The sequence below is a fragment of the Ursus maritimus genome, unplaced genomic scaffold, assembly GCF_017311325.1.
Source record: "Ursus maritimus isolate PB19 unplaced genomic scaffold, ASM1731132v1 scaffold_21, whole genome shotgun sequence".
In the NCBI taxonomy this organism is placed as follows: Eukaryota; Metazoa; Chordata; class Mammalia; order Carnivora; family Ursidae; genus Ursus; species Ursus maritimus.
The window spans coordinates 46,840,300-46,867,240 of record NW_024424564.1 but is presented as its reverse complement, the minus strand read 5'-3'; the positions used below and the strand labels follow the sequence as shown (position 1 = coordinate 46,867,240).

The 26,941-nt window shown below is 59.5% G+C and overlaps 1 protein-coding gene across 1 annotated transcript; it reads right to left on the bottom strand.

The window, feature by feature from the left end:
- Window positions 1-522: 522 nt before the first annotated feature.
- Window positions 523-25,412, bottom strand: MICALL1 (MICAL like 1). The gene is made up of 16 exons (XM_040637508.1): window positions 25,151-25,412; window positions 21,040-21,088; window positions 20,426-20,567; window positions 16,654-16,742; window positions 15,356-15,498; window positions 13,338-13,783; window positions 12,598-12,655; window positions 11,339-11,718; window positions 9,281-9,696; window positions 7,072-7,206; window positions 6,313-6,439; window positions 6,081-6,171; window positions 5,875-5,948; window positions 3,444-3,558; window positions 3,187-3,233; window positions 523-1,973 (listed from the first exon to the last, which is right to left on the bottom strand). Exons 1-16 carry the CDS (start codon window positions 25,294-25,296, stop codon window positions 1,852-1,854), a joined length of 2,580 nt encoding a protein of 859 aa, XP_040493442.1. The 5' UTR covers window positions 25,297-25,412; the 3' UTR covers window positions 523-1,851.
- Between the last annotated feature and the right edge of the window lie 1,529 nt (window positions 25,413-26,941).

Sequence of the window (26,941 nt, the reverse complement as noted above, 5' to 3'; positions counted from 1 at the left end):
TTTACAAATCACACACAGACACACACACACACACAAAATCTGCATTTCTAGCTTCTTTTGAAAAATGGAAGGTCTGGCCACATAGGGCCACATTCCCACAGGCTACAGTCGACGTAAGTAAGGAAGAACTTCCCCCTTTAGTTGGGGCATAGACACCCCCGTTCACCTCAGTCCCCGCTGAGTCTCCGGACACCCTGACAGCCTGCCAGAGCCAGCCCTCAGGTTACACCCCGCCTGGTCAGGTGTGTGACCTGCCGGGCCCCCAAAAGCCTTTAGAGTTGGTGACCAGCTCCAGGTCAAGAGATGTTCGCAAGAACACCAGGGGCTGCACAGGCCGCCTCTCTCTGCAGAGGAAGAGTCCTGCCCACTGGCAGGCCCCGAGGGCCAACGCCCCTTGCCGTGGACAGCCCCACTTTCCCCTCCCGGGCAACCAGAGATGCCCGGCCACGGGGCATGGGGCGGCAGGGAAGAAGGCAGACCCGGCTGAGGGCAACACGCCCAAGGCTCGGGGGCACTGGCAACTGAGGTTGTCTCCATTTATTGTTGGTGAGGAAAACCCTCGCGAGTGAATACAGTGCGTACTTTCCCCAGAGGTGTGCTGAGGGAGGGGGCCCCCCGAGCGCCCCACAGATAGCTTATAGCAACAGCGCTTTGCCCGATGACGGCTGCTGGACACATTCCCTGGGGAAAAGGCAATTATCCCCATTGGCTCCTCCTGTCCCATGGCCATCACAGTGGGGTGAGTGGCCGTCAGTCCTTCGGGCGAACAAGTCGGGAGAGAGCGGACAACAGTCAAGTGTGAGAAGACAGACTGGTGATGACCACACCCAGGAATGGGCCCACCATCCCCCAGCCCTGGGGTGGCGGGGGCAAGTCTAAATGAGGGGTCAGGCTACAATGTGTTAAGGAACCCGAGATTAGCACCTCCGTGAAGCACAGCTCCCTCCGCTGATGCTCGCGGACCAGAACCACCCCTGGGGCCCGTCTCCCAGAGGCCCTCCCTGGGGACTCAGCTCTAGGGCACCCACCCAGCCCAGCACAGCCACCTGGCCCCGATTCCTGGGGGTGAGGTTTCCGATGGAACAAGGGGAGATGAGACAAGCACCTCCTAGAGCTTTGAGGGACAGAGGGCCGGATTTGTCCGCCAGGCCCATTCGTGTCTGAGGACACAGTAACGAGTTCAAACCTAATTAGACTTCATAAATAGAGCTCCTGAGTGAGGAGAAACAGATTCAGGGCCACCTGCGCTGGAAAGCAAAACGGGAACTCAGAGCCAGGGCTGGGGCAGGAAGAAACCAGGGCAGCCAAGCCAGGCTTGCCGGCCTGCCAAGAGCAGCAGAGCCCCGAGGGCAGGAGACCCCAGGCCAGAGGTCCACCACCTCATGGGTGGAAGGGCCGACCGCAGGGGTGGAAGGGCCTTCAGGTCAGAACTCTGACAGCTAAGAATCCCATCTGGACATGGTACAGAAGGGAAGAGAGACCCAGGAACTGCCTGTCACGGCAGGCAGTGGCTGGGATGCCAGGCAGGTGTGCTGAGCCCCCGCCGCTCCCTGGACCCAGGGCCCTGCTTGCTCCTTGGCTCAGTCACAGCCTCTGGAGTCCTCAGAACCAGACCGGGCAGGGCTGAGCCACAGCTGCCCGCGGCCCTCAGAAAAGGGAAGAAAATTCTTTGGCCCAGACCAGCCAGAGGACCCTGAGGAGGGAGAAGCTGTCACCCAGAGGCCCCCTCCCCTGACGTCATCTTTCCCCGGGACTGATCCCAGTGGGAAGCAGCGTGCCCCCCCAGCAGAGCACAGCCGGGGGGCTGCACACGCCAGGAGGGGTGGGGGTCCCAGCTGGCCACCCTCGCTGTTAGCTCTTGTCCCCCGGGGACTTGCTCTTGGTGTCCCGCTTGTTCCCTAGCAGCTTCAGCACCTTCATGGTCTTGAACTTCCCCTTCTTCTTGCCCTCGGGTTCAGCCTCCTTCTGGAACTCTGCAGAAGAGAAGGGGGAGCACTTAGCATGTGGCTAAGGGGAGCACGTCGGCACAGGCCGGGGCAGTGACGAAGGCCCAGCTCCGCTCCTCCAGCCCGTCTGGAGTCCTGGGCACGTCACTTCACCTTTGTGAGGATGGGGACCATGCCCGTCGCGGTGTTTCGGCAAGGATCCAGAAATAAGCAACTGTGAAAGCAACCTGGAGCTTGGAAGCATGGCCTAGATTTATCGTGAAGAAGCCCAGTGCTCACAGCTCCGGGGGCTACAGCACGGACACTGACGGAGCTAGAAGGAGCCTCAAACACGATCCCCCTCACCCGCAGTTTTCACGAGGCAACTGCAGACCTTTGAAATGGACCGACACCGGTGGCGCACCCTGCAGGTGCCAGGCTCAGGGCGAAGTGCTTTCTGTGCGCCATCCCAGGAACCCTCTGCACCCCCATGTTGCACACCGGGACGGGGAGGCCTGCACGGCTGAAAAGGCTGAAATGACGGGCTCCAAGTCACCCAGCTAATAAGTTGCAGCCCGACTAGAGTCCAGACCTAACCACAAGAACACAAAAATGAGTCACTGGTGGAACCAAGATATAACCCAGGTCTCCTGACTCCCAGGCCAGTGCTCTTTTAGCTGTTCCGGGCACCATCTTATCTCTGGTAGGCACGGCTATTTGAGCCCACAAACTTTTTTTTTTTTTTTTTTTTTTTACACACACTTACTATTTTCACCTCAGTAACTGGGCCACAGTGCCCAGGGTGGGGCGGGCGGGGGGAAGCAGAGGGAGAGAATCCCCAAGCCGACTGCCCGCTAGGCGCAAAGCCAGACGCAGGGCTCAATCCAGCACCATGAGATCATGACCAGAGCCGAAATCAGCAGTCAGGGGTTTAACCAACTGAGCCACCCAGGCGCCCCTCGCCCACAAACTTCTCCAAGAGCAGCTGCAGATGTCAAGGAGGAACTCCCGGCCTCAAGCAGCCGCCCTGGGACAGTGCTCCTTACCCACCCCAGCCCTCCCTGCAGCCCACCCTCTGAGCCCAGGCCACAGCCTTCCTGGCTCTAGGCTGGCCTGCCTCACCACGCATGGCCCTCCCATCAAGGGGGAGGCTTAGAGTTTGCCCACACCATCCCTGGAGCGCCCACTCCAAGCCTCTGTTCAACCTGCCCCCTACCCTCCCACAGATCGAGGTGGACCAGAGCCCTGGGAGGGGCCTCACCTTTCCTCCTGATCATGGCTTCCAACATCTTGTCTTCCTCCTCCTCCCTGAAATGAGAAAGGGAAGCCGAGTGTCCCACAGGAGGAAGGACCAGATATTCTCTTAGTCCCTTCCAGCCTGAGTCCCTCCCACAAGTTGAGAGAGGGTGTGCTGGGATTGCTGGCCACGAGGGCAGGGCTGGCCTGGCCTGCTCTGGGCCCCTCCTGCAAGGAACCTCCCACCCTGGGGTGGGGGGAGCCCCTCCCCAGCCGCCTCACCTCTGCCGGTCCTCGTCCAGGCAGTTGACGATGGCGTTGCGCTGCTCGATCAGGGTCATGAGCTCCTGCATCAGCACCTTCTCTCGGCCCCGGTCCTCCTCTGTCCAGTCCTTTTCTGTCCAAGGAGAAATTTGGGGAACTGGGTGGTGGGAAACCCTCCTGCCTTCCCAGGAAGCCAGGGGCCAATGCCTAAGTGCTGAGGTGGCCATGGACCAGCCCCATGCTGGGTCCTGTGAGGACAGGAAGGAGGGGCCCACCTGGGGGGGGATGACCCGTTTTGGGGGAAATGAAGGTTGTTAAGGAAGAGACCAAGGAGACTAGGCTGCCTACCAAAAAACCCTTCAAGAGGGCTCCGGAAGGGCAAGCACGACCAGCTCTTGCCAGAGGGGATCCTGCTTCTGCTCATTCATTCGCTCAACGAATGTTCACTAGGAGGTTTCTTGGAGGAGGCAGGATTCAGGCCAGGCCTGCTGAGAGCCTCCAAAGGTGGGCTGGCCGGCCAGAGCGGGGCAGGCCTGGGCAGATACCAGGGGACCCCAGCGGTCCTTACACAGTAGAAGCAATGTGACCCAAGTGGCGTATTGGGATCTTAACATAATGCCATGAAGGAGGGCAGATCAGAGGGGACAGGACCATGGGGGTGGTGAGCCCAGCCAGGAGGTGTCCCTGAGGGGTCATATACCTGCTGTCCCACCAGCCTCCTCTCAGGAACCCGAGCCATCCATCCCACAGGACCACCCAAGGGTCCACTTGCACCTTAGTTTCCCTTTTGTCCAGCCCACAGGCTCCCAGGGGAAGGGTGTCCACACCTAGCCTTCCCTCCACAACATCCACCACCACAGGCCTCCCTGTCTTGAAATAAACATCCTGAACCCCCACAGTCACATTCCAATGTCCTTACACCTCACCTTGCCAGAGCTCAGGAGCAGGCAGCCCGGCATAGTTCTGGAGACATCATGGGAGTCACCATCCCAATTCAAATCCCTCCGCTACTTCCCAAATGTGGGGCGTGGGGAGGTCATGTCCCTACACTACATGTGGGAAACTGAGGCTCAGGGAAGTTAGGTCCTTGACCAGTGTCACACAGCAAGCTACAGCCCTTACGGTGCTTTATGGGTCCCTAACTGACCTCGGGCCTTATAAGCCAGTCTCACCCTGCAAAAGCAACCTCCGGGACAGGATGACAAGCCCAGGACGAGGAGCCATCAGACAGAAGGCTGCAGAAGCAGCACCATACGCCCAGGGCCAGGCTGGCCGGGAGGCCCACAGGACTGCGCCCACTCCAGCCACAGGGCGTCACTGTGGCTCCCTCTGCGTGGGGGCCGTGTCCCAGCCTCCAGGCGATGTGGGAATGACTCATACAGGGCAGCGGACTGGCTTCCAGAGACGCTTCTGCTCTGGGTCTTATCCAGCCTCCCAAGTTCCCTAGTCAGTGGAGAGGCAGGGCCACTGTCCCAGCAGGCAGGAGGGACAGGCCAAGTCAGAGTCAGGGATTAGAAGCCCAGCGCCACCATCAACGGGCAAGACTCAACCTCCGGTTCTTCATTTCCTCATCTGTGAAATGGACACAGTGAAGCCCACCGCCTGGGCCGGAGGAAGCGGCCAAGAGCCCTGGCTCCTGTGGTCTCGCTGCCCACCTGTGGCTCTGTGGCTCAACGACACGTCAGGGCCACAGACCCCAACTCAGCCACATCATAACCATCAACCACCAGCCCCTCGGGGGCACAGAGCGTTTCCACATCCTTATCTCCTATCCCAGGAATACCCTACAAGGTGGGTACCTTCATCCAATCTTACACTTGAAGCCACTAAGGCTCAGTGAGGCTAAGAAACCTGCCTAACTGCGACGCCACACCCAACCCCTCCCGCTGCCCCTCCACCGTCCTGCCCCGCACCCCCAGAGTCCTTCTGAGCCACACTGCACTCGGGATCCTTCCACCATGCCTCCCACCACTGGTGAAGCCTGGCCATGCTCTGGCCTCATGGCCATGAGCCCTGAGGTGCCTCTGGACAGGAATCTGCTGTCACCCACTCATCTGGGGCAGCCCTGGGCCCTGGAGCCCGAAGGCTCTCCCCAGCAGGTACCCGTCTACCCACAAGTCCCAGGAGAGGGAGCAGCCAAGATAGTCTGCTCCTGGGCCTGCTGCTCTCTGCAAGCCGGTCACTCCTGATGGCACATGAGGCCACACCCCCACACTGGCCATGCTGTTCCTTCTCCTGCCATCACTCGAGCCTAGGTATCACCTGCTATGACCCAGACAGCACCTCCTGGCCCTCTCCTCCTCTGGCCCTGTTCCCAGAGTCGGCCTGTGTGTCCCCACCCCGGGGCTCTGCCTCCTCCCCAGCCGGGAGGGTAAGAAGTGGGCCCCCTCGTGCGTGAATGTCACGGCCCCCGGGCAGGGGCCAGAGGAGTGCCTGTGGCTGCGCTCACCTGGCTTGTTGAGGAGACAGCGGAGCTCGTACTCCACGTCCGCCTGGCGTTGCTCCAGGTTCTGCTGCTTGAAACTAGACAGCGGGAACAGCCAACTGTTAACCCTGCCCCGGGCTGCCAGCGAGGAGGGAAGGCAGGGGAGATGCTCCGTGCTGAAGTCCACGGATTCTGGGGAGGGGAGCAGGGGCCGCGGGGGGAGGACTCACACATAGATGAGCTCGGACTCCCGCCGCACCAGCAGATGCTTCTCGTGGATGAGCTTGAACCAGTCCACCAGCATGTCGTCCTCACGGCCCTCTGGAAGCCAGATGCCCACTGAGGCCAGGGCTGGCAGCACTTGCAGCCCTCAAAGGAGCCATCGAGGCTCGCCCTTGGGGAGGGAGGCCCCTGCCACCCCTAAGTCCCACCCACCAGGCCCTCCCAGCAGCTCCCGCGCACCGTTCACTCCGCCACGAAGCTTCTCCTCCAGCAGGACTCCACGGTGTTCCAGCGCATCCAGCTGGCGCTCGATCGTGTCCATCTCTCCGTGGATGTCCTCCTCGGGGATGTACTGGTCAGCCTGGACCTGCCCGACAACACCCCGGTCACCGGAAGGACAGCCCACCCCTCCCACCTGCCTGCTGCCAGGGGCTTTGCCATTTCTCTGGCCAGCACTGGCCTCCCCAGACCCTGGGCCTGGGCTCTGTCCCGCACCCCAGCGTGGCCAGGTGCAGGATCCCAGTGTGGGGAAGGGCCGCTGTGGAGAGGGTCCCAACCCCTCCATGCCCCTGGCCCCAGCGCCAAAAGGCACACCCAGAGGGAGGCACAACCTCCCGCCTCTCGTGGCAGCCCTTCCCCCGCCTCTGCCACTCCAGAAATGATATCACAATGTAAGAGAGTGACCCTGGGAGAGAGAGAAGCTCGACAGCACTCTAATCTGTTTAACTGGAAGTGTATCATGGGAGTGCTCTGATCCTTGAACTATTATTAGTAACAAGTGAAATGCGCCAGCCATGGCTCCAGCTTGAGAACAGCTGGTCTGCTCACAGTCCCCCCGGCTGCAAGTTAACCTTCCAATCGGGCCCCCAAGTGCCCCTCTCCACACCCCCAAAGGCAGCTGCCCACACAGCTCATCTCAGTCCCACGGGACTCCTGAGGCGGCCAAGGGAGGGGGCCCGGGCCCAGGTGGCCGAGGGCCTGCGGGCTGCCTGCCGGTACCTTGCGTTTGATAAGCGGGAAGCCGTGTCCTGGGGCAGGCGGCCTGGCTGGCTTGGATCCCTTGGTGGTCTTCTTTGTGGCTGGGGATGCTGTGGGTGATGCCTTCCGGTTAAAAGGGTTCTCCTTGCAGGAAGACTGAAGGCAGGGAGAATGGCAGAAGGTAAGTCTGGGGAGGGGGTGCAGTAGGACCCCCGGCAGCCTGACTACATGGGACTAGGGCCTGGAGCCGGGGAGGAGGCAGCCCAGGCAGGGAGAGAGAGACTCTCCCAGCACTCCGTGTCTGGTGCACCGTGGTGTTCGACAGACATTTCCATTTCCAAGGACCTCCCGCCTACAGCCCAGCACTGGATACCTTTACATACTCCTGTTCTCGAACCTCTCTGCAAAATGGGTACTGTAATGCCCAATTTATAGCTGAGTGCACTTAAGTTCAGAGAGGTTAATTAATTGGCTCAAGGTCATGCACTTCCTAAGGGCCCAAGCTAGGGTCAGGGACAGTGGTCAGGATATGGAGTGTAGACGGCTATGCTTGCTGACTCAGGGCTCACAACCACCCCTTTCTAGCAGGGACTCTCAGGCTCAGAGAGGGAAATGAAGCTCCTAGCCCATGTCACCCCACCAGGAAGTGTGAAAGCAGGGATCCCACCTTCCATCTGGCCAGATGGAGGAAAAAAGTAGCTTCCTTCCTCCCCATCCAGGAAAGACCCCTCCCCTCTGCTGCACCACCCTCCATGCACCCCAGCCCTGCATCTGTCTGACCCTCTGCGGAGACCCCACCCCTCTAAGGCCAGCACAGCCAGACAGCCCCCGCACTGGGACAGGGCCTCGTCTGCCACATGGGCAACGCAATGTCTTCCTGCTGTTTCCCCAGCTCATCAGACACAGAGGTGTCGTGATGGGTCCCCATGGGAAGGTCTCGCTTGAGGCCCCCAGTGCTCCCAGGAGTGTTGACCCAACTTTCTCCCAGCAGCCGAGGGAGGCTGGAGGGAGCCCTCTCACCTCACCCGTGCTAGCCCATGGAGAGATTCTTTCAGGCTGGTAGTTGCCCAGGGATTTCTGAGGCAGGAAAAGTACCAGGGCCTGAGTCCAGGCATGGCAGAGAAAAAGGGTTTGGTTCCCACAGGGCAGCACCCAGAGGGGCCCAGCAGGGTCAACCAGCCCCAGGCCCCCAAGGTCCCCAAGGAGTCTCAGCCTTTTAGCACAGACTCAGTCAAGCCAACCTTTCACACACCCCCAGGACAGAAAGAAGACGTTTAAAAGGAGCTGCCTGAAGGAGTGGGGCGGGGGGGAGTGCCCAAAGTTGACCTCTTCCCCACGTGCCACCACTAGGGAACCCTGGGCCTCCTCAGAGCAGTCTGAGGCCCACAGAAGGGGCGGGGCCTTCTCAAGGTCACACGGCAGGCCGGTAGCAGAGCCGAACAGGAGGCTGCTGACCAGGCCAGGGCAGGTGAAACGTCTGAGAGGTGCCCAGGTAGGAGCTGGACCAAGCGCTCAGCCCTCTCCCCAGACTTATCCTCCATCAGGTCATCAGACCGTGACTACAGCCACCCCACCCGAGCAGTCCTGCCACTCTCCACCCGGGGCCGCACGAGCCCCGGACCCTCAGAGGGCTGCAGAGTGTGTGCAGACGTGGACAATCAGAACCTGGTGGCCCAAAAGGATTGTGGCTACAAGAGAGGCGCCCTCAGGAACTAGATGCCCAGAGGAGGGTCCTGACCCCTGATGACCCCCGGTTCCTGGCATGGGACTAAGGAACAATTACACGAACAGCCACAAAGGTCACCTGGAGAATGAGCTCCCTGAGACCGGTTCCCCCGCGAGGAGACGGAGGACACGGAGGGTGTGGGAGGGGCCTCGGCATAAACAGGGCCTCGTGAACAAAAAGGTGGACAGAAGGATGCGAAGATGGATGGTGGCGGGGGGAGTGGGTCCCGGATGGGCAAGTACATGGGACAGGCAAGTAAACAGGTGCCCAGGCGCGTCACTGTATGAAGGGCCAGGCAGGTGGAAAGGGGGGGTAGATGGATGGGAGGATGGGTAGAGAAACCCGCGCCTCAGTGAATGGAGTCATGAACGGAGTCATGAATGGAGTCCTGGGGGACACAGCCAAGTCAGTAAAGAAGTCAGAGGCCAGCAAAGATGGAAGGCCCTGGACATCCCTGCCCTGAGGCCAGACAGGACGGCAGCTCTTGGCAAGGGGAGCACTCACCTTCACTTGGAGCTGCGGGGACGAGCTTCCAGGGGAAGGCGCGGGGCTCTTGTCTCCAACCAGTAAGAGAGGGGTGGGGGCAGCGCCACTGCAGGGCTTGGCTGGCTGGGGACCCGGGCTGCCCCTGGTACCGGGGGCAAGGCCAGGGCTGGCCTGAGGTATCTGGTCCACGCTGGGCTGCACCAGCTCCCCGGAGGAGGACAGGGAGGAGTCAGCGGAGAGGCTGGCAGAGGTCCCAGGGGTGCCAGGGGCATGGACCGCAGGCTCCGAGGAGCTCTTGGGCACAACGGGTGGTTCTAGAAGCTCCCCAGAGGGGGTCTGGCTGGAGCTCTCGGAGGACAGGCTCTCCACACTGAGGGCTGGTGACGGGGTCGCGGAGGGCGGCTCCGAGTGCGACAGGCGGGAGGTGTGCAGAGCTGTACAAACAAATGAGCACGTGAGCGCCCCACGAGGAGGCACAGCCTCACCTGACACCCTCCACCCTCCACAGAGCCGCAGGGAGCCCTGGAACCCCAAGTGCTTCCGTGTCCAGACAAGGCCGGGGCCCAGAGAGCAGCAAGGGCGTGACAGGCCCGAGGTCAGCAGCCGACGAATCGTCCGCATTCAGCCCCCACGCTTGGGGATCTGGGGCGCCACCTCAGGGCACATCTGCAGTCCTGGGTTCCCTCACTGCCTCTCACTTCCTCCTGCATGTGGCCGCTGCCTCCACTTCCCCTCCCCTGTCTGATCTGACCCAAAGCAAAGCCCAGTGGAGGAGGCGAGGCTGCCAGGGGAAGGGGAGGGCAGACAGAATCCAGGCTGGCCTGTCCTCTGCCTCGGACCAGCAGGAGAAGGGGGGAACCGGCAGCCCTTACAGCTGCCGGCCCGGGCCAGGCACCGCCCTGTGCCGCTTTAACCCTCGTGTGGGTGATGGATACCATGCCTTGAAGCATCGCCATCTGTGTTTTCCAGATGAGCCGGCGGATTCAGAGGGAAGGCACTTGCCCGGGAAGGGCCGGCGTCCCGCAGCTGCCCACCCCTCCGTAGCTAGAGGGTCCCGGGGTTCCAGCAGGGGCCGGAGCGGGGAGCCCCGGGCCACCTGAGCACCTGCCTCCAGGCATCTCTCGTGCACTCTCAGCCCCCCGTCCAAGGGGCTCCCGCTGGGGTCTTGGGAGGCGGCCGGACCCCCAGCCATGATGGAAGGTGACCAGGCCTGAGGCCTGAGAAGCCCGCAAGACGGTGATAGACAAAAACTACAATGAGGGGCCCCTGGGGGGTTCAGTCAGTTGAGCGTCTGATTCTTGATTTCAGCTCAGTCATGATCTCGGGGTCCTGGGGTCAAGTCAAGTTTCATGCTCAGCGGGGAATCTGCTTGAGATTCTCTCTCCCTCTCTCTCTGCCCGGCACACCCCTCTTTCTGTATCTCCCTGTCTCTGTCTCTCAAATAGACAAATAAATCTTAAAAAAACACAATTACAAAGAGCATGGGTGAGAGGGCGTGGTGGGTGGAGGGAGGCACAGCACCCGAGGCTGGCCCACTACCACCAACTTCCAGATGGGGACACTGAAGGCAGACACAGGAAGGAGCTGCTCAAGGTCACCCACAGCCAGGTCAGAGCCCAAGGTGCCCGGCGACGGGAGGGTAGAGACTAGACAGGCAGGACTCAAGTGAACCCCGCCACACGCTCTCCGCGAGCCAGGAGGTGCTGAGCCCTGCAGCGGGCACACGTTTAATCCTCACGACACCTTACGTGAGGTGGGTTACGTAACGGAGGGTTAGGAGGCTAGAGTGCGGAGCCTCCGACCTCTGGCCTCCTGCCTGTCAAATCCCGCCTATACTGCTCAAGCGCTCTGAGGCCTTGGGCAAATCCCATGCCCTCTCTGTGCCTGCTTCCCCACCGGCAAGATGGGAGCATGAGACCTACCCCATAGGTGTGCTCTCGAATCAGCTGAGAGGACACACGTGGCCCCTGGCCTGGCAGGGACCCCACTGCACCACACAGCCTCCTCCAGCCCTGGGCTGACCCCGGCCCCCAAGCCCAGCGTTTTGTCAGGAGAGCTCCCAGAGACGGCACTCACCGAGTGGGGACGCGCTGGGCGCGCGGGGGGCAGGGCGCTTCTTCGTCTTGGGGCTGCTGGTGGGGGTGATGCCATACCAGGGGTGCAGGGACTTGGGTGCGGACTCCGCCGAGGGGGCTAGGGCAGGGCCAGCGGCCAGGCTGGGTGCAGCTGGGGGCTCGTCCTCCTCCTCCTCTTCAAAGGGGTTGTAGGGCTTGGGCTCTGGGCCAGCTGTCACCTGGCTCTGCTGGGCCGCCTCCTTCACGCCGCCATTCTCCACCTGCCTGCTGTCCCGGCTTGGAGGTCCGGGGCTACTGCTCGGCGGGAGGGGGGCTGGCTTCTTCTTTGGCTCTGCCTGCACCAGGGTGATCCATGGGGGGTCTTTCCTGGGGGCTGGTGTCCTGGAGGGATGGGGGAAGAGGCAGAAACCATTGGGGTGGGGGCAGCAGCCTCTTCTCTCTGGACAGTTTTAAGCCCATTTCAAAGGGAGTGGATGAGAAACTGCACCCCTCTCCCGCAGCCCCGTGAGATCGGTCTGGGCCCAAGGCTGACATGGACTGTTACATCCTGGCTGGGACCCTTAAGGCCCAGAGAGAATGAACCTTCAGCCTGCATCAGCCCAGCCCAGGAAAGGACCCGCAGGGGCTCTCTGTGTGAGGCTCAGTCACCTGGCCCCTCTCCATAGTCGCCCACGTATGAAATGGGGACAATAACCTTCACTTCACAAGGGCATTCTAAGGATCCAATGGGCAGAGCGCTTTGCATACAGCAAGTGCTCACTGAGTGTTAACTACTATTACAGCTGGGGCCCACTCTCCCCCTCAGAGACCACACAGCTCCAAAGAACAGCTGGAAATAGCTGTCCTCACAGCAGGACGCAGAGTCCCAGGCTGGAGGGCCTGAGCCAGGTACACAGCGGAGCTTTTCTGGGTCTTTCTAGACTTCAGCTGCCAATTCTCACAACAGTTCTCTGAGTGAGGCCTAAGTCTCCCATGTCACAGAGCAGCAGGGGCATGGAGAGGTCCAGGGGCTCCAGAGGCACTGCCTCTAGCAGGACTACACCCACAGGAGTAGGGACCCCAGGGGAGCCTCGGGGAAGATGTGGGCAAAGCACTCGGCCCCAGCGTCATCCACCCAGAATGAGCCTCGCACATCCTCGGGAGACTGTACTGGTGAGTCATGTGCCCACGGAAGCCTCGCCCACCCCCCAGACCCCAGGGGCACCCCCATTCCCAGCACGAGGGCCTCCAACACGGGAAAGCCTCTCCAAGCCAGCGTACCTCTCTGACAGCTTGGGCGTCCCTCTCGGCTTGGGGACGGGGGGTTCGTGCAGCCTTCCTAGATGGGAAAGGAGAGTGAGACAGGCCTTCCTCATGGGTGGCTGTGGGCTGGGCAGCAGAGTCGGGCACTGTGGAGCCGCGGCGTGCCCTCCCTTTCTACCTGGCTTAGCCAGGACTCCAGGTGGCCATGGCAACCTCTCCTCCCACCTTGCACCTCCCAGCACACGGGGAGATTAGATAAGCACCAAAAGTGACAGGTAAGAACAGTCATAGAGCCAAGGCCAGGAGACCTGGAAACCCCATCGGCACTTCAGCCCAGAAGGGGGAACCCAAGTGTCACTCGGACACTTCCCCAGCGTGGACAGAAAACACTGCGTTACCTCAGCCCCAGTGTCACCTCCTCCTTGAAGTCTTCCCTGACCCCCAAGTGTCCTACATGAAACCCACAAGAACCTCTGCTTCCCCTATCTTAAGAGACTCCCACGTTCTACGGAAATCCCTATGTCTGTGCTTGTCCCCCCGCTGAGACTGGCAGAGCCTCGAAGGCACAACCAGGCCTGAACAGGATCTGTCCCCAGGGCCCAGCTCAGGGCTGGGCTCAGAGCAGGCCCCCTGTGCGTGTGGAACTGAACAAGGCCCAGAGAACGTGGACACACGAAAACTCCCAACGCACACACACGTACACCGAAACACCAGACGCACCCCAGCAAGTGCCCAGCTCCCACTGGACCCTCGCTCACCATTTACTAGGCCACTGCTGCCACCCTGTTCCGCCGAGTTCTCGTGCTGCAGACTGGACCGGGGCCGGGGCGTGGGGGGTGTCAGGGCTGGGCTCTCGGGGGCCTTCCTCGGGGCAGGCGTGGGGCGGCCGGCCGGGGAGCTGCCCAGCTCCTGTGGTTTGCTTGGAAGCCGGGGTTTGGTGGCGATCTGGGGCCGGGCCTCGGGGCTGGCCTTGGGGACACCCACCTCAGCCCCTGCGGGCACACTAGCACCCGCACCGCCGCCGTCCACATCCTTGACTTCTTCTGCAAGTTGCTGCTGCTTTGGCTGCAGAGGGGGCCCGGGCTTGGCCCCCAACCGCCCACCCGGGCCCAGCCTGGCGCAGTGCTCCGCGCACACGAAGGTGCCTTCCTCAGGCCCACTTCTGTAAGCTCCAGGGAGCAGGGTGCTGGAGCACTGCCGACACCTGCCAGGGAGAAGGTCGGGAGGGGGCTTCAACGCAGCCGGGCACCCAGCCCGGGACCCTGGCTCCTCCTCCCCCAGAGCCGCGGCTGTGCCCGCCCTCCCTCCTCCCATCTGCCGGCCTGGATCCGGTACCCCAGACTTCCCACTGGAGAAGGAACACGGTAACTGCCAGAAGCCCAGAACTATAAAATCACATGAAATCAAGCAACATAAATTGTGAAACATGCTTCAGTTTGTGCTGCAAGAGGAAGCAAAAGTCTGCCCCCGCGCGGGGAGACCAGCCAGCGCCGAGGCCGTGGGTCGTGAGCGGCTCAGGAAACCAACCGCGTGGTCGTGAACCAAGCGAGGTTTTTCGATTTTGTTTTTTATGAAACAGAATAAAATACAATATATCGGAGTGTATCGCACAAGTAAGAATGTGCTGTTTGAGGAAACTCTCCGGTTGTGCATCTATTTCCATGGGGTTTTATTCCGGTGCGTATTCACAACTGGCCACGGTGTCAAACGCATTTTTTACTGGGAGTCACTGGACAAAGCCCTTAAAACGCTGTCCCAGTGGCCAGACGTGAATGTGTTAGTAGAATGGTGCCCCTGCTTGAGACTTTTCCCTCATGACGCCTTGGTTCTGCAATTGGGCCCCTGGGGTTCCAGGTCTGGCCACCACACACCCACACCCACACCCACAGAAACCCACACACACGCCCACAGACGCACACATACCCATAGACATACACAGATACACACCAACAGCCATGGCCACACACACACACTAAACCACACCGACAGACATACAGACACACCCATACTCACGGAGACACACACAGACACACACAGACACACACACTAACGCACAGTCGAATGCATATCGGAACTCAGTCACTGGCTTCCCTTGACTATTTATTTTCTGATTGCTTTTTTGCAACATATAAAATGTTTTCGGGGGTGCATCAGTCGATTAAGTGTCTGCCTTCAGCTCAGGTCATGATCCCGGGATCCCTGTACTGGGCTCCCTGCTCAGCGGGGAGTCTGCTTCTCCCTCTCCCTCTGCCCCTCCCCCTGCTCCTGCACTTGGGCGCTCTGTCTCTCCCTTGCTCACGCTCTCTCTCTCAAATAAACATATAAAATCTTTTTTAAAAATGTCTTCATACATGTTCCAGGTTATTTGTCTTTTCCTCGTCTCTTATTTCATTTTCTTTAAACTTGGCTTCTTCTGGGAGCCACACATTGAAAGCAAGCTGTTATTGTGATTTTTTTAAAAATCTTTTCTTTTTTTCAAGGGCTTCTAAAGCAGCTCCTTAATCGTCATCAGGTCGTTAGCCTCAGAGAGCTTCAGCGCGGGAGGCAGAACCCCTGAGCTCAGCTCCTCTGATTCTGTGACTGACCAGGCTTCTCCCCTCACTAAGCCTTAGTTGGCTCATCAGTAAAATGGGTTGATAAGCAAGACGCTCTCACATGAAGGGCCCCTCTGTGTGCCTGGCACACTGTGATGCTGGATCCACGGAAGCTCCCCTCCTTGGAAATGGGGTGTTGGGGGGTTTGCCCCCCCACCCCCCAGGCTCCCGTGGCCACTCACCGGAAGCAGTGGCGGTGGTACAGCTTGCCCTCGGCCAGGTAGCGCTGAACCAGGTGCACATGCTGCCGGCAGGCCGCGCACGTGCTGCTGGGGGTCCGCTGGGCGCCCTGCTCCGACAGGCTGCCCGGCGACAGCTCCTCGCCCTGCAGGGAGTGGGGTGGGCAGAGGGGCACAGGGCTGTGGTCATCAGCCTCCCTGTTCTAGAAGAGCCCCCCTCCCTCCAGTAGCCGCTGTCCCCCAAGTACACGTGAGCTTCACGGTGCTAATGCACTTCACCAGAGCCCCAGGAGGAGCAGAGGAAGGGACACAGTCGTCACTTTGCAGATGAGGAAACTGAAGCCCAGAGCTGGGGAAAGACTTGCTCAAGGTCACTGAGTCAGAATGGAAACAAAAGTCCTGACTTCCAGTTTCTGGGGCCCTCTCCGCCAGAAAGACGGCTCCTGGCTGTATAACCTCCTTCCCCTTGGCTGCTCTTACCCCTCTCCCACCCCTGCAGGTTGTCTCCTGACCGGTGACCATCCTCTTAGGCCCACCTCATCTGCCTTCTCTGTCTCCCCTCCTAGAGCTGCCGCAGGTTTAAATCCCAGCTTCTCCACTTCCAGGCACCGTGAGCTGGAGCAAGCCCACGTCTCTGGGCCTTGGGTTCCCACCTACCGGTGGAATCCTATAACCCCGGCCTGTCTCAGCCCCAGCTCACTGAGCGCCCACACCGGGCCAGGCTCCCCGGCCCTCAGGAGCTCCTCCAGCAAGGACAAGTCGGGGCGCAGGTGGGAAAAGCCCTTTGCACCCCGTGAAGTGCTATCCAGATGTGAAGGGCTGGTGTCACTCCTCTAAGCATCTTGGAGTGCGGGACAGACCTTAGACAAATGACCAAACCTCTCGAGCCTCAGGGTTCTCATCTGTCTCTCAGGACGCATACCACCCACCTCCCAGAGCTGTTGAGAGGACAAAACGGAATCATGCTAGGAAGCTAAAAGCTCTGTCTTGACAGGAATCCAGGGGAGTATTTGCTACATTACATGTGTACATCCTGTCAGTGCCGGGATGGCGAGGTCAGTGAGGCAGACTGTCCGATGCCCCCTTCCCAGGCCAGGCATCTCCTGATCCCACCCCAAGCCCTGGAGGAAGCATGGAGCTCCCTGCCCACAGAATGGGACCGGAATCTGGCCTATGCCCCCTCAGCCACCCTGGCCCCTGAGGCTCTACTTCCAAAGCCAACAGGGAAAGGACCTAGAAGGAACACTGCAATGGTACCCACTCAGTCCCACCCCCACCCCCACCCCGATGCATCGGCCTACCTGAGCCCTGTCTCCTGGCTCTGCGGGAGTAGGTGCTTCCAATGGCGGAGAGGAGGGTGCCTGGGCCTTTCTAGGCGATGAGATGCCAGCTGCCAAGGGACAGGAAAGACAGCCTGAGGAAGGTGGACACCCTGGGCCCCAGGAGGCCCCCAGGCGGCCTGAACCTTGAACTCCACAGCTATGGCCTTTGGGCAGACCACCCAACATGGTTGGACCAGAGCAGGCTCCCACTTCACACAGGCCAGGAGACCCCTCCTCTTCCCAGCCGAATGCCAAGGGCAGGCTGCCCAAGGCTCCCCGAGCCTCCACAAAGAAGGACAGTGACTCCGACCGCACAGCAGCCATGTCAAAGCGAAGGCAACAGTACGATCACAGACTGAGCAGGCGCCCAGCACACAGCAGGCCCAGGAGCTTCCTTCCCACCAGGGCAAGGGGTTGGGAAGGAAGGCAAAGAGAGGAACCACGGGGTGCTGGCCGGAAGGTTCAGGAAAATGGGCTGGTGTGGCTGCACTCCCCCACAGCAGAAGAAACTCACCCTCCCCAGCCCACCAGCCCCGTCGCAGACTCCACTCCTGTATGACTTCAGCAAATATTCACGGAGCACCTACGCTGTCCCCAGTGATTAAAATAAAAAACGAAAATTCAGAAAACCATATACCCCCAAACATCAATTCTACTGTTTGATGATTTTAGGAATAAAATCCAAGTTCCTTACTGTCGTCTAAAATATCATTTGCCAAACTCGATCACATTCCATTAAGGGACCCTGATATTAATTTAGTGGTTACAACCAACACATTTAAAAGGTGAAATAGAAAATATCTTCACGCATCACATGTTGTGGTGTTGTGTTTTTTTTAAGTAAGCCCTACGCCGAACGTGGGACTTGAACTCGCGACCCCCCGGAGTCGCACGCACTACCTACTGAGTCAGCCAGGCGCCCCTGCAAGTATCACATGTTGTAAGGGGAAGAATCGTTTCCTGAAACTTGCTTCAGTGACACATGTGCGTGAACTTGGGCTGTGATGGGAATGTGTGTGATGAGTTATAGCCAGAAATTTTGGAAGCCCGTAGCCTCATCAAGTACCACTCCCCACCATCCCTCTGTCCTCATCCCCGTCTTCCTGCTGTCCCCTGAAGCACGCAGACCCCCCTGCTGCCCCTAGCCTGGAACATTCCTTCCCAGATCTTCAAATGGCCTCCTTCTTCTCCTTGTTGGAGGTTTAGCTCAAATGTCACCTCCTCAGAGAAGTCCTCAACGACCACTCATCTAGAATAGCCTCTTCATCCTCCCGCCGCTTTTTACCCCATTACCTTGTTTTGTCTCCTTCACTGGACTCCCTTGAAATGATACCACCTCTTCATTTGTGTTCTCTCTCTCCTTCCTATTCTCATCTCTCTCCCCAGCACCTAGCACGGTTCCCGGCACACCGCAGGGGCTCAATAAATATTTATTGAATGAATGAGTGAGTACCAGGTGCCGGGGCTACGTAGCTGGGAACCGGACACACATGGTCTGCCAGAGAAGGGGGAGGAGTGATCCAAACATTTGACCAGAGTCTTATGTGTTCACCACAGGGCAGGGGGCCACAAGAGCGCCTGGGGTAAATCAGGGCAGGCTGCTTAGAGGAGGCAAAATGTGAAGATTAGAGGACAGGTAGGAAAGAATGTTTATGGGTAGGAGATGTGGAACAGAAAATGGAGTTTGGGGCTGGAGGATCACCAGAAAGAAAGACTGAGCAGAGAAGGAATGTGATGTGTTCAAAACACAAAAAATTCAGTAGGCCTCCGGCTAGGGCAGTGAGTGACTCAAGCTAAGTGGGGGAGAGACCCCCAGGGGCCCCACTAAGAAGCTGAACTTTATCTGGATAACACTCGCCCTGCCCCATGACTGCAATTGCACACAGCCGCTGGGCGTCCCTCATGCACGCTCTGGTTCCAGACCACACTGCAGCTTCTGGAGGGCAAGGGTCAGCTGATGGGCCCAGGGTCACCAGCACCGTGGAGCCTGGCGCGAGCGAACACTCAGCACGGTGCTATGTCTCAGCCTGGGCCAGGTTCCAGAGCCACCCGGCCCAGGGAAAGTCAAGCCTGGTCCAAATTGCCCTTGAAGTCCTTCTAGTCGCCCAGAAGGTACGGTACAGGACCATCTGCGGGAGTCTAACCGCCAGCTCTGCCTCCAGGGTGGGAACACACTGCTGTTGTTTCCTTTGGCGGAACAGCAGGTGGGATACAAACGGTTTGCATCTAGAGGCCAAGTTGTATGAGAAGCACAAACTGTACCTTTATCGATAAGAACCCCCGCAAGCCCACGGGGTGCCCCGTCCCAGGCATGGCTAGGGGAGCTGGGCCCACCAGGCCCGCCCGGGGTGCCCAGTGAGGACCCAGTACTGTGGAGGGCCCTTCCCCACCCCTCCCGCCTCGCAGGTCCCCGGAAGGGTGGCCCTCCAGAAAAGAGCTTAGTTGAAAGAGATGAGGGTTTGGAGACAGGGAACCCTCCAGAAGGTAAGACTGAATTATGATTCTAGGTAAGCAAGCTAAACTCTAAGCAATGAAAGAAAGAAGTCATAATAATGTGAACCCTGAGCCCTAAATAAGGGCCAGACACAGGTTCACATTTCCTCACTTAGTCCTCACATCAACCCTGAGAGACAGGGCACTGTTCTTATCTGCACTGCAAAGGAGAAACTGAGGCAGCCAGGTGACCATGGTGGCCCATTGTCATCCAGATAGTCAATGGCAGAGCAGAAGTTCTAAACCCACGCTCTTCATTGCCACCCTACTGCCTGTCACCAAAGACTCAGTGGTGGGGAAACACTTTCATTTTGATTTCTACTAAAACACACTTCATGTTATTTGTTCAACGATAATATTGATCTCTATCATTGGGGCGGTTAACAGATTATCTTAATTTTTATGCGCTTTGCTATATTCTAAATTTTCTATAGTAAGCATGATTTGCTCTTAGTAAGAAAAAAAAAAAACAAAACCCTGACTTCGTAGAACACTTTTATCTTAAAGAGACAGGCTGAGATTGTCTACAGGGGAGAGCCAAGGCAAGGGGTAGGACCAAAATGGGACAGGGGAGGGGCAAGGCCCCCAGGGACCCAGCACAGGTGTGGGGACATCTGGATTCCTGTCCAGCCATTCAGCTTTCCTGTGGTGTGATCTTGACCTCCCTGCTTCCCCTCTGGGCCCATTTCTTCTCTGCAGAAGGAGAGGCCCAGCTGTCCCCAGGAGACATTCCTGCAGGAGGGGCCCCAGGCGGGAGGTCCAGTAGCCACCCAGTGACCTGACTCAGAGCAGAGAAGCACCCCATAGCTCCCTCTGTGCCCACCCCCAGGTGCCCAGCCTCTCAGGTCATTTCTGGGGAAGAGGCTGCACCACAGCCCCACAGGGCCACTAGCTTGGGAGGAAAAGCGCCCCAGGGAAGTGTCTGCAAACAGGAAGTGAGGGGGGTGGGCGCCAGAGAGGTGAGCTCACAGCAGACGAATGCGCCCTGCTTTGTCTCTCTACCTTTATTTTGTTCAGTGATTGGCTTAGGGGTTTACTGCCCAGGAAACCGTGGGCTGCACAAGGGGAGCCAGCGTTCACAGCTGCACCCCCAGGGCCCAGCACAGTGCGCTCTTACGCAATCGGGATTTCAACGACTCAGTGAATGATCTGGTGATTGTGCTGCCTCCTGGGCTGGGGAGCTCAGAGGAAAAGAGCCCGGCACCTCCCCAGCCCCACCCCCAGGGCCAGCCCCCCTGCAGGGCTGGCCCCCTCTCACCTTGGCCAGGGCTGGCGAAGTGGTTGTAATACTGGGACACGTAGGTCATGATGCTGAGGCAGTCGGGGACACTCATGGAGACCATGTCATTGGGGTCCAGGAGAGCAGGGATCCCCAGCTCCTTCTCGGCCACTTCAAAGGCCTGGGGTGAGGGCAGGTGCAGGGGGTGGGGTGGGGGGGCAAGGGTAGGAGTGCAGGTAGGGCATGGGGTGGGGGAAGGTGGGGGGCAGGTGCAGGAGTGGGGAAAGTGCAGGAGTGGGTGCAAAAGCAGCCACAAGAGGAAGAGGATGAGGAGGCAGGGTTAGGGTTAGTGCCCCTCAGCCTAGGCCCAGCTTCCCTCAGTGGGATGAAGGGTCCAGGACTGTGGGCTCCCCTTAGCTCTGGCCCCACATGGTGACCCGGAGAAGGGCGGGGCTGGCGCTCCAGGCATATAGGGGCCAGAAGGAAAAGGTGGGTGGGGAGAGGAGCAGCCAGGGCCCCAGGGCAAAGCAGCTTCTCAGAGAGCTGGTCCAGGAGCCCCTCACCTCAGCTCCTACTCTGCAAAACCCCTGCCCACCCCGCCCCCCCTCCACACACTCACAGCCTCTAAAGCGTCCATCTGTTTAGGGACTCACCAAACGGTTATTCTCGAAGACATTGTCCTTGGAAAGCGAATCAAAATCTCTGCAAGAGGTAAAGGGGAGGAGGAGCATTGAGGAGGTGACTGGGGCAGGGGTGTGGAGTCTGGAAGGAACGGAGGTGACCTCATCCCAGCCAGCGTGGGCCTCAGCAGGGTTGGGGGAGGGGTCTGTGGACGGTCAACAAGGAAACTGAGGCAACAAGCTCAGTTCTCTCACTGCGTCGGAAAGCCATGTCCTGAGTCAGTGGCAAAGACAGAACTGAGACCAGGACTAATGTCTGTAATGAGGGGGACGGCCACGGATTGCTGACCTCACGCCGGGCAGCGTGAGCTGAGCTCCTCTCGGCAGTTTATTTCCATAGCAACTCTCCTGGCAGGTACTGACCCCATTTGATGGATGAGGGCACTGAGACCCAGAGAGGCGAAGCCACCCAGACATGAGAATCCACATTTTTGGACCTTCCGCTGGATATCACAAACCCCAAGAAGCCATACCGACTTGCCGAATCCCCAACCCAGCCCAGAGACGAATGTTTTTTAATGGGGCCAGGAATAGAAGAACAAGTTTGAATCAGACTGGAAATTGTACATACTTACTCCAGACCTACTGACACCGAACGTCTGGCCGACCCTCTGGGCCCCTCCTGGGGACAACTTCCTTTGGGGGAGCAGCAAAGGGTTTCCCAGTTTCTAAGCTGGGACAGGTGAGAGGCAGCAGGGCCTGCCCTGGGGACCCTGGCGGGAGACAGCTGGCCGGCCTGCTAGCTCTGTTTATCTCCTTCCTCCCCCTCAGTGCTCCAGGCTGCTGAACTGGCTAAACCCCAGCCTCCTGGGTGCACTCGCCCAAAGCCTTGCCCTTCTATGGCTGAAAACTGTGGCCTTGACTCTCCCACATGGTGGGCCCAGAGGCTGGAGCCGGCAGCACCACCTTCAAGGTCAGGGTCCCAGGCTCTGCTCTCCCAGGCCTGGCTGTGCAACCTTGGGCAGGTCAGCAGTCTTCTTGGCCTTCATTTCCCCATCTGTAAGTTGGGGCAAGCTCTAGCACCCCCTCCCAGGTTGGTGGGGAGGGCTGGTTGAGTCTGGACTTGGTGAAGGGCAGGCCTCACTGATACAAGGGGGCACGCAAGCATGTCCCCCCCACACCCCCAAACCTCTCCAGGCAGAGTCCAGGTATGATGAACGGTAGGCAGAGGCAGGAAAAGGTAGCCTGAGAACCCCAGAGGGAGGTGCCCCAAGGCTGGGTGGACTAGGACAGGGGAGCTGACTAAGTATGAGCCTCAGCCCTTTGGCCACCTCTGGCCAGGCCACTTCCCTCCCCTCTCCACCCTCTCTGCCCCTGCCCCCACCCCCCACCCCCCAGGCCTGTCGAAGCTGGGTCCCTAAGCCCTCTTGCTTTACCACAGCCTAAGAGTGTGACCATAACTATTTAAAGTCTCTAAACCTCAGCCTCCTGGTCTGTGACACTTTGAACAGGTGAAAGGACACCAGCTCAGCCCCAACAAAGGCTTGCTCAGAGACCAAAGGAGACAAAAGCAACTTGTCTTGGCAGTTAATTTCAGTCTGTCCCGCAGTGTTCCTAGAAGGCCGGGGTCACACGTTATTCACCCTGTGCCCCCAACACCCTATGTAGTTCCTGGTACTTAGTAAATGCTCAACAAATATTTATTGAATGAATAAATTCGGGAAACAGTGTGAGAACTGTAAAGGCCCCAGAGACACTGGTTTTTCCTCCAGCTTCTTCCCCACCCCCGTGTCTGTCCCTAATCAACATCTGGGCTTTGGTAACACAGAAATTTTCTGAGAGTTTTCAAAAGCCGGGGAAGATCTGTTTGGCTCTGGGGGAGATGAAGGACACAAAAATGAAACCCACATGGTCTCTGCCCTCAAGGGAGCTTAAAGATGCCTGGATTGGGGGTGGGAGGGGTGGGGAACAATGAACCAGGCCCCCCAGCATGGCAAACCCCGCCCCCCAGCAGAGGCAGGGCCCGAAGCTCTAAGAGACTGAACCTCTTCAGAGGATTCTTGTCCTCCACCCCTACCCTACCCCTACTCTCATGGAGATCATCCCTATCTATGCCTTCTGTGGCAGCCGGGCCTCAGTTTTTCTTCTGCACAATGGGCTGGTAGCCAGGAAACTGGCCTGCTCTACAAATGAATGTCTACACATGATTCTGGATTTCTTCTTAGGAGGGGAGCTGCCCTCCCCTGCTTAAAACCCACAAAGCTCCTTGTGGCTCCATCCACCCCCCCTTAGCCAGCAAGAGGCCCTGCCCACTGCATCTCCTAGTCCTCCCTGCCATGTGCTATGGGCCCCAGCAGTGCTCCCTCCCCCGGCTCTGCTCAGGTGGCCCCCTCCGGCCCCGGGAACGCCCTTCCCTCGGAGGGCACCTGGCTCCTGCTATCTCCATTACCAGGCAGGGCCCAGCACAGAGTAGTAACTCCGTAAATACTGCTGAATAAACGAAGGAGAACATACACTCGTCATACCCTACTGTCTAATCACACAACTCACAATAACTCATGTTAATTGAATGCTCATTACCTCATATAATCCTCACAATTCTGTGACATAGATCCTATTATCAATCCCACTGTACCGATGAGAAAACTGATGTCTGGAGGGGTCCGGTGATTTACCCCTGGAGGAGCCGAACGAAGCCAAACACCTGTACTTTGATGCTGGCAAGCTCGGGTCCACCAATCACCTTAGCTTGGCACTGAGGTCCCTTCACACACTGGCCCTGTCCCCTGCCTCTTGCCTCAACGTCTGCTACCCAGCCAAAACGGAAGACCCCTTGAGCCCTCCGCTCCAACGCAGGGGTCCAATCTGGGCACCCTTCTCCTCCATCCTTCCAAGTCCCATTCCTGAGCTCCCCCCACCCCGAGCCTGTGTTACAGCAGCCGCCCCAGCCCCACAGCAGGCAGAAGCCCACAGATGTCTCCACCTCTTCTCCTTTGCTTCTGCAGCCACATCCCCCCAAACCCTCTCCTGAGCGGCCCAGTGCGGGGCCCACCCCAGCACCCAGACATGGCAGCACACGGTACAGATGGGATCCTTGAGGCCATCCTCTCCTCCCTTCTCGCCTCCATCAGCGCCCTCCCAGGTGCCATCAGCAGGAGAGCAGGTCTGCAGCAGAACACGCACCAAAGACCCGGGCTTGAGGAGCCCTGTCGGGGTCACTGTTGGCAAGAGAGGCAAGGACCAGGTCTCTGGGTCTCAAGGTGCGGATGAGTCACGAAGCCCAAGGAATGGTGGGGCCCAGCTTAATTTTCACTCCACGTTTGATGAATGAGTGAATGAGTGAGTAAATGGACAGCGCATAGCAGGGGGAGCTGAGAGAGAAGCCCCAAGTCGACTGCTCCAGGGGTCTGAATACATTTTCCCATGAGAAGCTCACTCAGCAGCTGGGGGCAAGGGGGGCCATTTCCCACCCTGGAGCAGCGCGGTGGCCGTGGCTGGCTGTCAGTCAGACCTTGGGAATCTTCCCTCAGCCTCCCTGCCCCACTGAGGACGGCAGGGCTGGGGGGCACACACTTGGGAGGCAGCTCTGTGTCCTCACTGGGGTGGGAGGTAGGGGGTGTATATCCATTCATCCAACCACTATTAACCCGGGGTCTCCTCTGTGCCCTGGAGACAAGATGCCATGGGGGATTCAGAGAAGTGAGCAAGAGGAGCCCCTCACAGAGGGACCGGCCTCAATGCCTCGCGGAGAGGGGGTTGCTCAGTGCGCCTGTTTGAGAGCACTGTAGTGCGGGAAAGGCCCAGGGTCCCCAAGGAGGGCTAGGTGTCCCTTTGGCGGAAATCAGTGCCCTGTGGGCGGGGCCAGGGCCCTCGGCGCAGGGACTAGTATGGGGGGCAGGTTCAGTGTCCCAGTGGGTGGGGGCGGGGCCTCGTGGGGGAGGGGTCCCCCGGGGGACGGGTGCTCGGTGACCCGCGAGTCGTTGAGGGCCTGTCGGTAGGGTCGGCGTCCGGGTCTCCGGGGGGCGGCGCCTGCCACCGCCCGGCCTCCGCGTCACTGAGGGGGGCGGGGGTCCCCAGCTCTGGCCCGCGCCGCCCTGCGCCCCGGCCCGCCCGCCACCCCCCACCCCCCGCCCCGGGCACTCACAGCAGGTCGGGCCGGTGCCGGTGCAGGATGGCGCAGAAGGCCAGGCCGTCCCGGAAGGAGCTGCTCAGGTCGCGGATGTCCACGCCGCGGTAGCCCTCGCACTGGCGGCGGCACCAGGCCAGCAGCGCGCCCCGCGGCCCCGCCATGAGCCGCGTGGGGCTCGGGACCGGCTCCGGGCGCCGCCGGGATCAGGCTTCACCCCCCGGCCCGACTCCGGCCGGTTTCCGGCTGCAGCTCCAGCTCCGACTCCGGCGCCGCTCCGAGCTGCGGGCGCCGACCCGCGGGCGGCGGGCGCAGGGCGGGGAGGAGGCGGGGCCGCGGCCTCGGTGTCCGCGCTCGGGCTCCGGCGCGGGGTCCCCGCTGGGCTCGCTGCTCCCCGCCCGGCCCTGCCCGGACCTGCCCGAGCAGCCGCCGCCCGCGTGGCCCGGCCCGGCGGGCCGCCGCCTACTCACCGCCGCCCGCCCCCCTCGCTGTGGGCCGGCCGCGGGCGCGGGCGTCCCGCTGGCTTCGGTCCCCGCCCGCCGCCGCGGGGAGCAGGGGCCTGGCGCCCCACCCAACGGCGGCTCCGCCCCCAGACGCGCCCCCGCCCGCCCGAGGGGCGGACACCCCGCAGCCCCTCTGCTGGGTGACCGCGGTCACCGCTTTTCCTCAAGAACCCGTCAGAGAACTCCGGGATAGCCCCTGGACCCCTCACCCACTGCGAACTCGCTGGTCCCACAATGACTTCTCCACCCGACTGCCTCCACCATGCTGCCCACCTGGAATTCTCCTTTCTCCCAGCCTGCTCTCTTCCCACTCTTTGCCCTAAGGACCTGCAGATCCCCCACACTGACTTCCCTAAACCCACTCACCTCTCTTGCCTGAAACTTTGAGCAGGCATTCCCCCCACCTCAGGCCAATCAGGCAGTTCCCCCGCTGACGCCAAAGCACCCCCCAGATGGCCACCAGCTTTCATGACCCACTCTCACCACTCCAAAATAACCCTGACCTCCACAGTTCCATCTGCCACCATCCCCTCCCCCCATCGCCTGCCAGGGAGACTTCATGCTCCCACCCCACCCACGTCGGTCCAGGTGTGCACTCAGTGATGTATTAAGCCTGACAACAGGTCCCTCAGAGTTCTCTGCCCCTGTGTAGGCTCAGGGATCTCCTCCCGCCCCATTAGAGAGATGGTGGGCGAGGCCCCTGTGGACAGAACCCATAGGAAGCAGGCCCTTGTCTGGTGGGGCTCTGGGCCTCAGGCCTTGGAACCCCTAAGCCTCATTCCGCTCCCCTCTCCAAGACCTGGGTCAGCCACTCCTCCCCAGAGGTCCCTCCTGACCTCAGATGAATCAGCCTTCCACTCAGCTGCCCTGGTGGTGATGTCACTCTGACCAATATAATAGCTGGGATGGGTCTGTCGCTCCACCCACCATGGGAAGGAGCAGGGTCTTAGTCACCTCTGTCACCCCTCTTGGAGGTTGGAAAGAGCAGGGCTTTGGAAGTCCTATGCACCCAGGCTGGAATCCTGGCTTTCCCCACTCCCTCAGCCCCATGATCTTGTGCCTCTCTGAACCACAGTTTCCACACCTTAAAAACAGGGATAATTCATGAGTGATGTGTAGAATTGTTGAATCATTATATTGTATGCCTGAACCTAATGTAACACTGCATGTTAATTATTCTCCAATTAAAAAAAAAATAGGGATAATTCTAGCTTTACAAAGTGGCTCAGAAGATTAAGATATAATGTGCCTGACCTTTCCGTCATCACTCATAAATTCTAATTCTTATTACCTGGTAACCTGGTAT